Below are 13187 nucleotides of genomic sequence, written 5' to 3' on the forward strand. Positions count from 1 at the left end.
TTTCCTTTAGTTTCCTTTCAGACAATATAAGAAAATTCTCAGTGACCCCAATCACTGTATTAAGCATCACTTTTATCCTTTCACAACGGCTGCTATTCTGAAGCTAAGAGAAGAGGGAGTGAATATAGGAAAACAAAACAGAATGGCAAACCAATAAATGGAATAGACAAAACTGAGAAAACAAAGAGAACTCAGTTTTAGCCAAAAAAATAAAAACAAACCCAAAAAGCTGGTGAGAAAATTGCTATTGTATATGATATTGATCTAAAGTGAAGACAAGAGCTATAAAATTATATGTTGTTATCTTTTCCTCATGGGGGTGGGGATGAAGATGCATTGCTTCACCTCCCTCTCTCCCACCCCTCTTATGTCAGAGAAAAAGTATACATTTTTTCTTTTTCTTTTATGGAGTGTTTTTGGTATCTTATTGTAAAATTTGGATATATTTATAGTATTAGAATATAAAATGTTATATAATATTATACATGTATTTTATACATTTCTGAGTTTCTAAAACTTCGTCATTTGCTGGCTTTCATACGATATCTGTAGCTTCTGTAGAACTCCCCCCCAAAATCCCATTTAATTTCTTATGCTGACCCGTGATATATCAGAACCATGATGGACAAAGCTGTGGTATGAAGGGGATAACAGCATATTAATCAAGAACTATTTGCCTGGCACTAAGAAATATACCATCCACTTAGGGATATAAAATTGACCACTTCCTATTCCTTGTCCCTCTTCTCCTCCATTGTAAAAGCTTTTTCTTGTCCTTTTTATGGCAGATAATTTACACCATTTCATCTCTCCCTTTTTCTCAATACATTTCTTTCTCACGCCTTTATTTTATTTTATTTTCTAGATATTATTCTTATTCAACTCACACCTGTGTCCTCTGTCTATGCATACTCCTTTTAACTACCCCAATAATGAGGAAGTTCTTATGAGTTACAAGTATTCTCTTTCCATGTAGAAATATAAATAGTTATCAAACAATATATTGTAGGAATGTAAACAGATAAATCTTATTAAGATAAAGGCTTATTAAGCCTTATGATTTCTCTTTCCTGATTATCTCCTTATATTTCTCTTGAGTCCTGTATTTGAAAATCAAATTTTCTATTCAGCTTTTCATTACAAGTGCTTGAAAATCCTGTGTTTCATTGAATGAGAGCTTTTTCCCTGAAGAATTATACAGAGTTTTGCTGGGTAGGTTATTCTTGGTTGTAATCCTAGCTCCATTGCTTTCTGAAATATAATATTCCAAACTCTCCAATCCTTTGATGTAGAAGCTGCTAAATCTTGTGTTATCCTGACTGTGACTCTACTATAGTTGGATTGTTTCTTTCTAGATGCTTATAATATTTTCTCTTTGATCTGGGAATTTGACTATCATATTCCTGAGAATTTTCATCTTGGGATCTCTTTCAGGAAGTAATTGGTAGATTCTTTAATTTTTACTTTACCCTCTGGTTCTAGAATATCAGGGCAGTTTTCCTTAATAATGTCTTGAAAGATGATATCTGGGCTTCTTTTTAAATTATAGCTTTCAGGTAGACCAAAAATATGTAAATTATCTCTCTCCTGGATCTATTTTCTAGGTAAGAGGTTTTTTTTTTCCAATTAGATATTTCACATTTTCCTCCTGTTTTTTTTCCATTCTTTTGGTTTTGTTTTATTTTATCTTAATTAGCTTCTACTTGCTCAGTTCTAATTTTTAAAGAATTGTTTTTCTCAGTGAGCTTTTGTATCTCCTTTTACATTTGGTCAATTTTGCTTTTTAGGAATTCTTCTCTTTGTTAGATTTTTGTGTTTCCTTTTGCATCACTCTCATTTCTCTTCCCAATTTTTCTTCTACCTCTTTTACTTGATTTTCAAAATCCTTTTTGAATAGTTCCATGTCCTGAGACCAATTCTTATCTTTCTTGGAGGCTTTAGATGCAGGAGTTTTGACTTTGTTATCATCTTCTTAGTGTATATTTTGATCTTCCTTGTCACCAGAGTAGGTTTTTGTGTCAGAATCTTTGTCTGTTATTTGCTTATTTCCCCAGTCTATTCTTTGTCTTTTAACTCTTTGTTAAAGTAGGGCTCTGTTTCCTGGGTGTAGGGTGTAATGTCCCAAGTTTCAGGGGTTTTGTACAACTTTTTGAGGCCCTTCTAGGGGACTTCTACTGTGAATCAGTATTGCTACCCAGATCCAAGTGTAGGCAAAACAACAGAGTCCTGTCATAGTACCAGTAAAGAGCTCCCTGAAAACTCACTTTGACTAGCTCTTCGGGAACTTGTGAGATCTCTGAAAGCTGTTAATGTTGCTACTGGGAGGCTGTTGCTGCCTCAGTCACACCATGATTGCTGCCACTGCCCCAGTCCCTGATGCTACTAGCACTATTGCAGCCTCTGCATTTCAGTGACTTCCAAAGCCATTTCCTGGGTTGGGACTCACATCCTAGTATATCAAACTTTTCCTGTCTTTGGCCTCTATGGATGGAGAGATCTGGAGATCACTGCCACCACTGCCAATTTAGAGGCCCCACAGGCCTGTTCCTTTTTCTGGGGCTGGGACTCTGCTGGTATAACCTTCACTGTGATTATACTTCAAAATTACTCCAATGCCACAGACCCCTGAGCTTCCACACTACCTTGGGCTGGAAAATTGTTTCACTTCACTTTTTTGTGTTTTGATCCTCTAAAAATTGTTTAGATTCATTATTTAAAGATATTTGGAGGGGCTTAGGGGAGAACTCAGGCAAGTTCCTACCTTTTCTCCCCCATCTTAACTTTTACTGATCTGGTCAGTTATTCTTTTCCTAAAATAGAAGCTTTCCTGGTATAAATTTCATCTGGTCATAGTGAATGATCTTTGTGATGTATTGCTGTAAACTTCTAAGTAGTATTTCATTTAAAATGTTTACATTACTATTCATTAGGAAATTTAGCCTACAGTTTGTTTTTTTTTTTCTGTATTTTTGTTTTCCTTCAATTTAGTTCCTGAGAGGGAAACAGACTTTTTTTGGTTTTGATTTTTTTTTTCTTTCTCACTTTCTTAGACAAAAATTTCAGGTTGATTGACATTTAGATTTCAAGAATAAGAAAATTCAATTAAAAATCTAAAGTATGAACAGATAAATCAGACAAAGAAGATCCTAAAGTTAGATATGAACATGAATGTGAACACCAAAGTTTTTCCACAAATTACAAACCTCTTTTAAAACAATTGCAAAGGAATATGTGATAAAACATCATTTTGTGAATTTTCAAGAGATAATGAAACTGCAGCAAAATGTTTAGAATCAAGAGAGGTCAGAAGGAATTTAGTTAGATAGAATTTATAGAAGTTAGATAGAATTTATGTCCTCCATAACAAATTGGCAAAATAGGTCAGGGCTTCTTAAACTTTTTCTGTTAATAACCCTCTTTCACCTAAGAAACTTTTGCATAACCCCATCTTGGATCTGAGCTGAGGTGTTTCTGGCAGCATTTGTGCATGCTTAGCACAGAGTATGTGTGTTATATGTTCAGAACCAAGAATGTAGTGAAAAAGCATGATGCAGCATGGATAAGTGCTGCCAAAAACACCTTGGATTCATTACACATTTGATTTTTGAATTGATTACATTCAGAAACCTTTCATTCTTGCTAAATTTGTCACAACCCCATATGAGGTCACAACCCACAGTTTAAGGAGCTTTGGAATAGTCAATCTAAATACATGGTTGTGAGTCTTCAAAGGAGTGAAATAAAACAATAGATTGGGAAAATAGATACACTGAATTGAGGTCAGGCTGGAAGAAGGGAAGCAAAATGCAAAATATTAAAAAAAAAACCCCAAATCTTTATTCAAGTGAAATTCATTGATTTTGGAGACAGAATTTATGGGAGACAATTTAAGGATCATTAAATTAATCATCAAATTAAAAAACCTAAATGCCATAAGGTGAGATATAACACTTGGAAACTGTCCAGAACTTTTGAATACAGAAGACAGAACACCAATTGAAAAAATGTACAGATTATTTTTAGGGGAAAACACCCTATATCTCAAACTTCAAGACACAGAGTGGCTAAATCTAACAGTTCCAATTACAACAAATAAAGCAAGCAGTATTCAAATTACCTTCAAATATAAATGAATGGTAGTTCAGAATGCAACCTAAAATGACATACCCTACAGATCTGAGTCAGATCATTAATGAAAAAGGCAGGCATTCAATAAAAAGCATTTGAAACATTCCTACCAAAAGAAAACAAAACAGATGTGCGTATATTATTTGACTTGCAAACATTTTGAAATACAAGAAATTAAATAACTATAGAGAAGGAAGAAATTAGATATGAAACAAATTACTCCATTAGTAGAGAGGATTGAAACAAAAATATCCAGAAAGAGGAAGACACCTTTTGGATTAAAAAAGAAAAGAAAACAACAATCATGGGTCTATCGAGAGATTTCTCTCTAAAAATACATAAGCAAATAGAGTCAGAAGTGAAATGTTAAAAAAAAAAAAAGGGAGGGGGGGAGAAGTCATGGTAGAGGATCAGCTTTCAAACACCATAGATTAAATCCTCCAATACCCTCTTTAGGTAAATTCAGTGTATTATGTGAGATTAAATTGCAGAAAGGGAATATAATAAAGAGAAAGGAGAAGTAGAGAATAAAGGGAAATGTATAATATATTCTGATCAAGTTCATTAGTAGAATGGTAGAAGAATAATTTCAAAAGTTTCTCAAAGATAATAGATTAAAAATTATTACTAGGTTTCAATATTTTAATTCTTATCAAATGAGTTATAAACCCCTTTATTAGTCTAGCTAGAGGAGCTTTTTGTCTTTGGGAATATCTTTCTTCCTCTTTTCCCTTTTTTGTTCTTATAACTTTTTCATGTTTATTAAGTCTCTTTTAAATAATAAATATCAATGAATGTTGAAAACCATCTTTACATGTATTTGGGAAAAAATTTTAAATAATAATGAATTTTTCATGTACTTTATACTTTATGTTGATTAGCATGATGTGCATTCTATCCCAATTTATTTCTTTTATAATTAAAAAGGTTTCTAGGTGTCAAACCTGTATATTAATGCTTAAGTCTTAAGATGTTATTATTTTCATAAATAATTTATTCTGTCATTTTGGATTTTCTTTTCCCTTTCATGCTTTCATGTTGTCATTTGTTGAGAAATTCTATATTTTATTTGAAGTGAATTCTTCTGTGTGTAAATAATATAATCATGCTACATGGTATATAAATTTATAGTCAAGTTCCATATACACATTTACAAAATATTATATATTTTATATAACTTTGATGCTTTTTCTCTAATTCACATTTTTATTTGATTTTATTTATTACCAAATAATATTTTCTTATATTTTATGTATATATTTTATGATTCCATATCTTTGGGATTAAATTTAGGATTTCTCCCATCTGGTGTCTTGTGTATTTTCTGCCTGTAAAATGTTCACTAAGGCAAAATGTTCTTTAGTTTGTTGTGTATTCTAGGTGTTGCAGCTAGGTGGCATGGTGGATAGAATATTGTTGGAGTCAAGATGACCCCAGCTGTGTAACTTTGGGCAAATCACTTTAATTCTTCTCTTCCTGTTTTCTCTGTAAAGATGATAGTAATATCATGGACTCCCAAAGATGCTGGAAGAATCAAATGAGATAATATTTGTAAGGCATTAAAAAAAATCTTAAAGCAATATATAGATGTTATCTATTATTAAATGCAAGGTTTTTTTTTTTTTTTTTTTGAGGATCATCTGAAATTCCTGTTAATCTATTGTTTGTGCTTCTGTCATTATCTTACAAATTTATCATTTTGTTTTCTAAATCCATTAGTTTACTTTTAAAATTCTATTACTAAGTGAGTTTTTAAAATAACACTTTTTCTAGGTGTAACTATTTCTTGTTTGTTTCAAAAATGTTTTGGAGACTATTTTTGATCCCTTAATATATTAACTATACACTTGTCATTTTTTCATTAGTACTTGATGCTTCAGCTTAAATATCTAGAAGGGTTCTTATACTTTGCAAGATGTCTTTATTAAGCTGAATGTTTTCTTTAATGTAGTACACAAAAGTTGGGCAGTTTTCAAATTGGTAGTATTCACATAAATGGGATTCAGATTTCTAGAAAACAGGGTTAGATTGCTTAAGCTAAGCCTGTCTATCTTTACCAATGCCTGCTAAATAAGAGACTGGATTTCTCGGAAGTATGATCTTCAGCCAGTTAACAAAAAGATTGTGATTGAGAAGTTAAGCCCATTGCTTTTTGATTTGGAGGTAATTGGGGCTATAGATTAGAGAGTTTCTTTAATTTTTTTTCTTGAGTTTCTTTAAAGTGGGCCAGGAATTTCTTAAGTTGTGATCAGTTCAGAGCAGATAAGAACATTTTTACTCAGGTCTGAATGTTCTATGAACATGGAAGGATTCCCATGGGTTTGTATTCAAGGTGGCCTCTGGTTAGATCTTCCTTGCTTTGTTCTTTATGTTGATCCATGGACCAGAATTCTGGACTTGTTCAAGTGCAGGGAAAGGATTCTAGCAGCCATTATCCCTCTGATTCAGTAGTGAGAGATAGAGATACCAGATGCCAAAGGAAGAAAGGACCAAATCCAGGTCAGTGCTGGTTCTGAGGCTCTGGGATCCTTAACTTGGTACATCCCTAGATAGCAATTGTATTGATAATCCCAGCCCATCTGTTTGGTTTTTTTTAATCTACTTTTTGTATTTTTCTTCTTGCTGCTTCCCTTATATTCTCATTGGGATGGCCTTTCGTGTTTGACAAAAGGATTTGGAAATAGCTAATTTCTCTTGTTTTCTTGTGTTTGTTTAACTTATGATTTTGTCTGTCTGTGATACATAGGATTTCCTGTTGGTACAAGTCCAATTCCTAAATTCCTATTCATTCAGTGAAGACATGGTTTCTAAATGCATGATTATTCTTCCTCCATTTCCTTACCCTAGCCCCATTGTTTCTGAGGAGAATTCTATATTAATTTTAGGCAAGAAAGAATTAACTACCTGCCATCAGAAAGGTTTTTGTTTCCAAAGAAAAAGTAAAACAAATTTAGTAAAAAAAAAAAATGTTATATTGACAACAGCAGCTACCCTTTTGTGGAAGTGGCAAAAGACAAGGGAAGGGAAGGGAATAAATATTTATATAGCATCTATTATGGACCATTCACTCTACTAAGCTTTTTCTTACAAATGTTATCCCATTTGATACTGACAACAATCCTATGAGTTGAGAGTATACCTATTCACAGTTTACAGTTAAGGAAACTGAGGTAAGCAGAGATTAAGCAACTTGCCCAGGGTTACACAGTTAGTAGTATTTGAGGCTTGATTTGAACTTGGGGCTTCCTAATTTTGGCCTAGTACTCTATCTACTACACCACTACCTGTCTCTGTGTGGACCTTCATATTGTCCTTGAGATGGAAGGAATTTGAATTTAAGGCAATATGATATATAAAAAGTGCAAGAAACGTAGTAATCATTTTATTAATTATGCTAGTGAGTAATTAATAAAAGGCGTCAGTGACCCTCTTGAATGCCAAAGATCCCTCATAGAATCAACTCTTGTAACAGGGAGTGGCAATCAAACAATTAATGAGAAGAATAAATATTATAATGAAAGTGGACCCATTCCAATGAGAGATTAGGTACATGACTTGGATCATGTTCACTCCCAAAGCACCCCCCAGCCTCAGCAATCTAGACAAAGGATTACCCCCCCACCCAAGTCTGAGTAGAAGACATCAGCTTCCGTACTTGGATGGGTTCTGAACAACATTGAAGAGAAAGTTAAGCCAATCTCATTATCCACAAGGTCCTTTAGATGCTGATTTGTCCTAGTAGAAAAGGAGGTTATAGGAAAGTAAAAAAAAAACACTGGGTTTTGCCAATAATTTGTTATTTAATAATCATTACAGTAGTCTTTTTATTTAAATTTGATATATGCTGATCAGAAAATGGACATATACTCTTTCTACCTATTAAATCATACATGGCATACTTCTTTAGGTCTCAGTTTTTTCATCTGTATAATAAAAATGATCTGTAAGGGCTTTGAAGCTCTCGCATTTGTGAATCTTACCCCTGGTATACAAGTATCATTTCATTTGAACACCCTTCACCAACATATAGACTTTCATATGGCACTTTATTGGTATTCAAGTGTATATATTTTTTTCTTAAATTCAAAGGTACAAAAATATAGCTGACTCATATAAGATTAAATTGTTAGATTTCATTATTAGATGGTTGGGAAAAGGTTAAAGGTTTGAAACAGAGTGAGCCATTAATGGAAAAAAAGAATTAGAATAGATTATATCCTGATATATAAGTCACAGTTATTTTGTAATACTTTCAAATTGATAACTGGTGGCAAGAGTTATGTAGAAGTTTAAAGAAGGATAATATAATATATTAATATAATATAACCTAATATGATAATACTCTTTTCATTCTGCTTTGTGCTTGCAGATATTTTCTCACAGATGTCAGATTCCAATGGCTTAATGATATTCACTAAGTTTGACCAGTTTCTGAAGGAAGTTTTGAAGCTCCCTACAGCTGTTTTTGAAGGCCCTTCTTTTGGATACACAGAACATTCAGTAAGAACATGTTTTCCACAGCAGGTAAATACAATTGATGTTATTTTATATTCTTAGACTCTTAGAACTAGAAGGGACTTAATTCTCTTACTTCGGGATAGATTTGATTACCCAGTTGCTTATGAAATAGCATCTAGAATATGTAGAACTTAGGGGTGGAGCAAGGTGGGATTGGGAGAATTGAAAAATAAAATTGGGGAAGGGGATCATTTTGTAATCAAAAACTTTTTGTTTGTGCATGGTTCTGAAAAAAATCATGAAACTTGAAACATTTTACATTATGATAGATAATGGCCTTCATTCCCTCTAGAAGCAACTTCATAAAACATAATTTAAGTTTTTAAATGGATTGTAACACACTTTGGTAGAAGTTCCCTTTGCTGATGAAACCACAAATCTTTTGTCTATACACATTTTATTGAAATATCTCATTTTTCTATTTAAGATAAATTGTTCATATATATCACTAGACTTTTACTCAAAAGATCAACTTAGCTAGTAGAAGAAGATAGGAGATGATTACATTCAGTAGTTCATCTAAAAAGTTTTAATGAAATAGAAATAAGTTCAGCATGTGTCAACAACTGATATAATTATCCAAAATAATCATTTTATCTTAGACTACATTGAGAGATCTGGCATTGAGGACTTGAGATATGACAATCCTATTGTACTTGGTCCTTGTTGGACCAGTTTAGAGTTTTGTGTTCTTGACACCACATTTTAAGGACATTGAAAAGCTGGAAGGTATTGAGAGGATGATAACTTGCATGATAAAAGTTGTTGAGATCATGTTAATGTAATTGCGGATATTTAATCTTAAAAAAAAACTTGGGAAGGAATGAATAGCTTTCCTTGAATATTTGAAAGATTTTCATTTAGAAGAGGGACTAGACTTCCTCCTGGTTTCAAAAAGTACTACTAGAAGCAGTGGTCTTTTCTTACAGAAAGCCAGATTTTTAAATTTAATTTGATTTTTGCTTATTTTTTAGAAAGACAGATTTTATAAGAAAAATACTTTTTTAAGAATTAGAACTTTCCAAAAATGGAATTGAAAAGAGTAATAAGTTCAGTTAAGTTAAGCCTTTCCTATTTGCAAGTCACTGTGAGTTTTTCTTCATTAGATATTTTTCTTTAAGTGAGGTCAGGATGCCCAATGTACATATAAGTTATATGAGAAATTCCTATACAGGTTGAACTCTTTTTGAGATCCCTTTCAAGCTTGTTATTATGTGATACATAAGATATTGGTTAGATGCCTATCATGTACAAGGTAGTTAAGTAAAAGGAGAAAATGATATCCTTACTATCAAAGAGCTTATATTCCACTGTAGAAGGGTTATTAATTACAATATGTCCAGATATAGGTATGATACTATATGCAGTATTTCAAGGGCTTTCATGGATGAGAAGGAATAGCTATGTGTTCTGCTTGATGCTAGAGGGTACAAGGAACAATGGGTTAGAGATGCAGGGAGGCATATTTTTAGCCCATTTAAGGAGGAACTTCCTAATATTAGAGATTTCCAGGGACGGCATGGGCTCTCTCAGGCTATATCTGGTTCCCTATTTGTAGAAGTTTTTAAGCAAATGCTAGATGTTCACTTGTTGGCTCTGTTATAGAATGACCTCTTGTTCAGGTACATATTTATTAGATGGCCTTTGAAATTTCTTTCATTTCTGAGATTCTGGCTACTTCCTTAAATGATTACTTTGAAAGTTGTAGAATGGAACATTTTTGTGTACCTACAATATCAAGCACAGCCTGGTTCTATTTTCACCTTTAGCAAGCAGTAGGTAAAGGTAAATAACTGAGGGCATGCCTGTTTCTACCTCCTCATTGCTGTGATTTTTCTTGGCACATACCTCATCTTATTTGTGCCTATTGTGAGACACATTTCCTATAGCACGTAACTATACTATACAATAACAATAACTACCTGCCATGAGGCTAGGAACCTGGATGACTTTTGTTCTCATTATCCTGCCTTCCTCAATAGACCTCTCCTTATCCACTAAAACTTTTTAGTCTTCTTATACCTTATTTGTTTCAGTGTATTCCTGTGTTTCAGCCATCCTGGTCTATACTATTTTTCACATACAACACTTTATTTAGTTTGATCATTTCTTTTTCTGGAGGTGTCTAAGGTCAGATTTGAACTCATTTTCTTCTTTTCCTTCCCCTCCCTTTTCATTTTTAATTTTTAAAAAATATAGTTCTGAAAAGATAGCCTTAAAAATCCCATTGTGTTTTAAATGGAGCTACTTGATTAGCCTTTAAAGCCATATCTCTCTGGCTTTTATTGAAGGGCTAGTAACAGCCTCAACCCAAGCTTCTGTGATTCAGTATTTAGATTTTGATGGCTTAGAATGAGTGTAAATAGCAATTGTTTTCTGTTCTGACAAGAAATTCTGATGGCTTTGCCCTTACAAATTAATATCTTCGTGATGATAAATTGAGCCATCTTTTGTCTCAACTCTTACCTGTCCCTTTGTCATATAATGGGCATGTCCTCAGACAAACTGAGACATTTAGAAAGGTCAAAATCACCCACTTTCTCCTGGGCCTCTTGTCCTTTGTTTTGCCACTGGACTCCAAAGACTGGAAGAGAGAGTGAGTTTGATGACTTTGCTCAGCTTTACCCCACTCATATCCAATTCACTTACAAACCAAGACATCTCCCTTGTGATGGCATTGGTTCTCTTTAAAAATGAAAAATGGGGGCAGCTAGGTGGCGCAGTGGATAGAGCACCAGCCCTGAAGTCAGGAGGACCTGAGTTCAAATCTGGTCTCAGACACTGTCTAACTGTGTGACCCTGGGCAAGTCACTTAACCCCAATTGCCTCAGCAAAAAAAAAAAATAAATAAATAAAAATAAAAAATAAATAAAAAATAAAAAAAATAAAAATGAAAAATGAAAAATGAACAACAACCCCATACAACACTCCATTTCACATTTCCTAACTTTTGTTTTGGCCGTACTTCATTCCTGCAATGCCATCTTGTTTCTTGCCATGTCTTTTCCCAGTTGAATTTCTTAAACTCCTGCCCTGGGGCTTGGCTGTTTGTTGAAAACTTATTAAGTCTGCCCTGATCCTAGGAACCTGTCTTCTTCCTCCCTATCTCAAGCACATCTCAAGTGGCTTTCCAGTTTCTACTCTGAGACTTGTGCTGATTGTTGAGCATTTATTCTATCTGTCTGGCCCTTGTTATTCACCCATCCTTCCATGTCACTCTGCTTCCTCCTTTATTATCCAATTTCATCTCTAGCTCCTGACTGGTAACATGATGATTAGTAAGATCTCAATGGCTCCAAAAACTGAACCACACCATCATCTTGCTATTGTTCTCTTTCTCCCATTATCTTTTCTTACTTTTACCACTAGGTGCTATAATCAAGTCAATATTACCTTTGCTTCTGGAAAAGATCCCTTTCCTTTGATTGGAAAGGGGAAAGATAGAGAGCTCTCAAAACTTCCATATAAAGAGGGTACCCAGGCTAGTCATATGTAACATTTTCTTTCTTGGTATACTGCTCTAGATTTTGTCATCATACTCTTGGATTGTATGCCTTCTCTTCTCCTTACTTCCTTTCCACTTCCTTTTATATATTGTTTTCCTCCATTACATTATAAGCTCCCTAAGGATGGGGACTATCTTTTTTTCTTTTGTATTCCCAGTCCTTAGCACAGTGCCTAGCATGTGCTTAATAAATATTTATTGACTGATTTAATTGCCCTGTCACTCCACTCACCATCGCTGTAGCTTAATTCTAGCTTGGCCATCACTATCCTATATATATTGCCTCTTCTTAGCTCGTTAGTTCCTTCAAGGTAGGGACTATTTCTCCTTTTTATATTCTCAGCATTTAGCACTATATCTGGTTCCTAATAAGTATTTAGTAAATGTTTTCACTCATTCAGTTATTCTTCAGAATTTTACTTTCATTAGCTGACTTGTTTATAATCTGAGTAAATTATCATTGAATTCCTAATTCTATTTTAACATGAGACTATGTAACTTTTATTAAAATTGAGACTATAATCCTAAAAAGCTCTTTACTTTTAATTTTAAGGAGACACAATTACTAAATGTGTATATGAAGTAGCATAATGTGATATATACATTAGAATGCATTTTTCTTTCCAGTTAGGAAACTGGTAAAGCCATTTTCTTTCCTAGCCAATATTTATGGCATATGGAAGTATTTCCACATTGAAAGTTATTTTGAAAAGGCATTATTTACAAATACTGTCAAATAAAATATGTATTTCCAAATGCTACTGGGATAACTGACTTATCTTTGCATAGAACAGAGTCTGTACTCATGTAAAAATCTTTAATATTTATAAAAGAGGAAGATGATGAAGAAAACATGTCTTTCTTGCATTCTCAGTCCAAATTTCTTCCTGATGCTGATTTTGTAACATTATCAAAAAGGGTTTCCCATTAAATATGCTTAAGTGCCCAAATATTTTTTACTGTTCAGTAAAGATTCTCAGCAGCTTCATAGATTAGATGAAATAATATTATGAAAAAATGACTAAGATTTTTTTCC

The 13187-nt window shown here is 33.4% G+C and overlaps 1 protein-coding gene across 8 annotated transcripts in view; it reads left to right on the forward strand.

Moving 5' to 3' along the window:
• Positions 1-13187, forward strand: part of DTNB (dystrobrevin beta) — a 361849-nt gene that overhangs the window by 121220 nt on the left and 227442 nt on the right. For all 8 annotated transcript variants that reach the window (XM_051976347.1, XM_051976345.1, XM_051976351.1 and 5 more), the window contains exon 6: positions 8498-8652. In XM_051976347.1, coding sequence (XP_051832307.1) covers positions 8498-8652 — 155 coding nt within the window. The remainder of the gene's footprint in view (positions 1-8497; positions 8653-13187) is intronic.

The sequence above is a fragment of the Antechinus flavipes genome, chromosome 2 (genome assembly GCF_016432865.1).
Source record: "Antechinus flavipes isolate AdamAnt ecotype Samford, QLD, Australia chromosome 2, AdamAnt_v2, whole genome shotgun sequence".
NCBI lineage: Eukaryota > Metazoa > Chordata > Mammalia > Dasyuromorphia > Dasyuridae > Antechinus > Antechinus flavipes.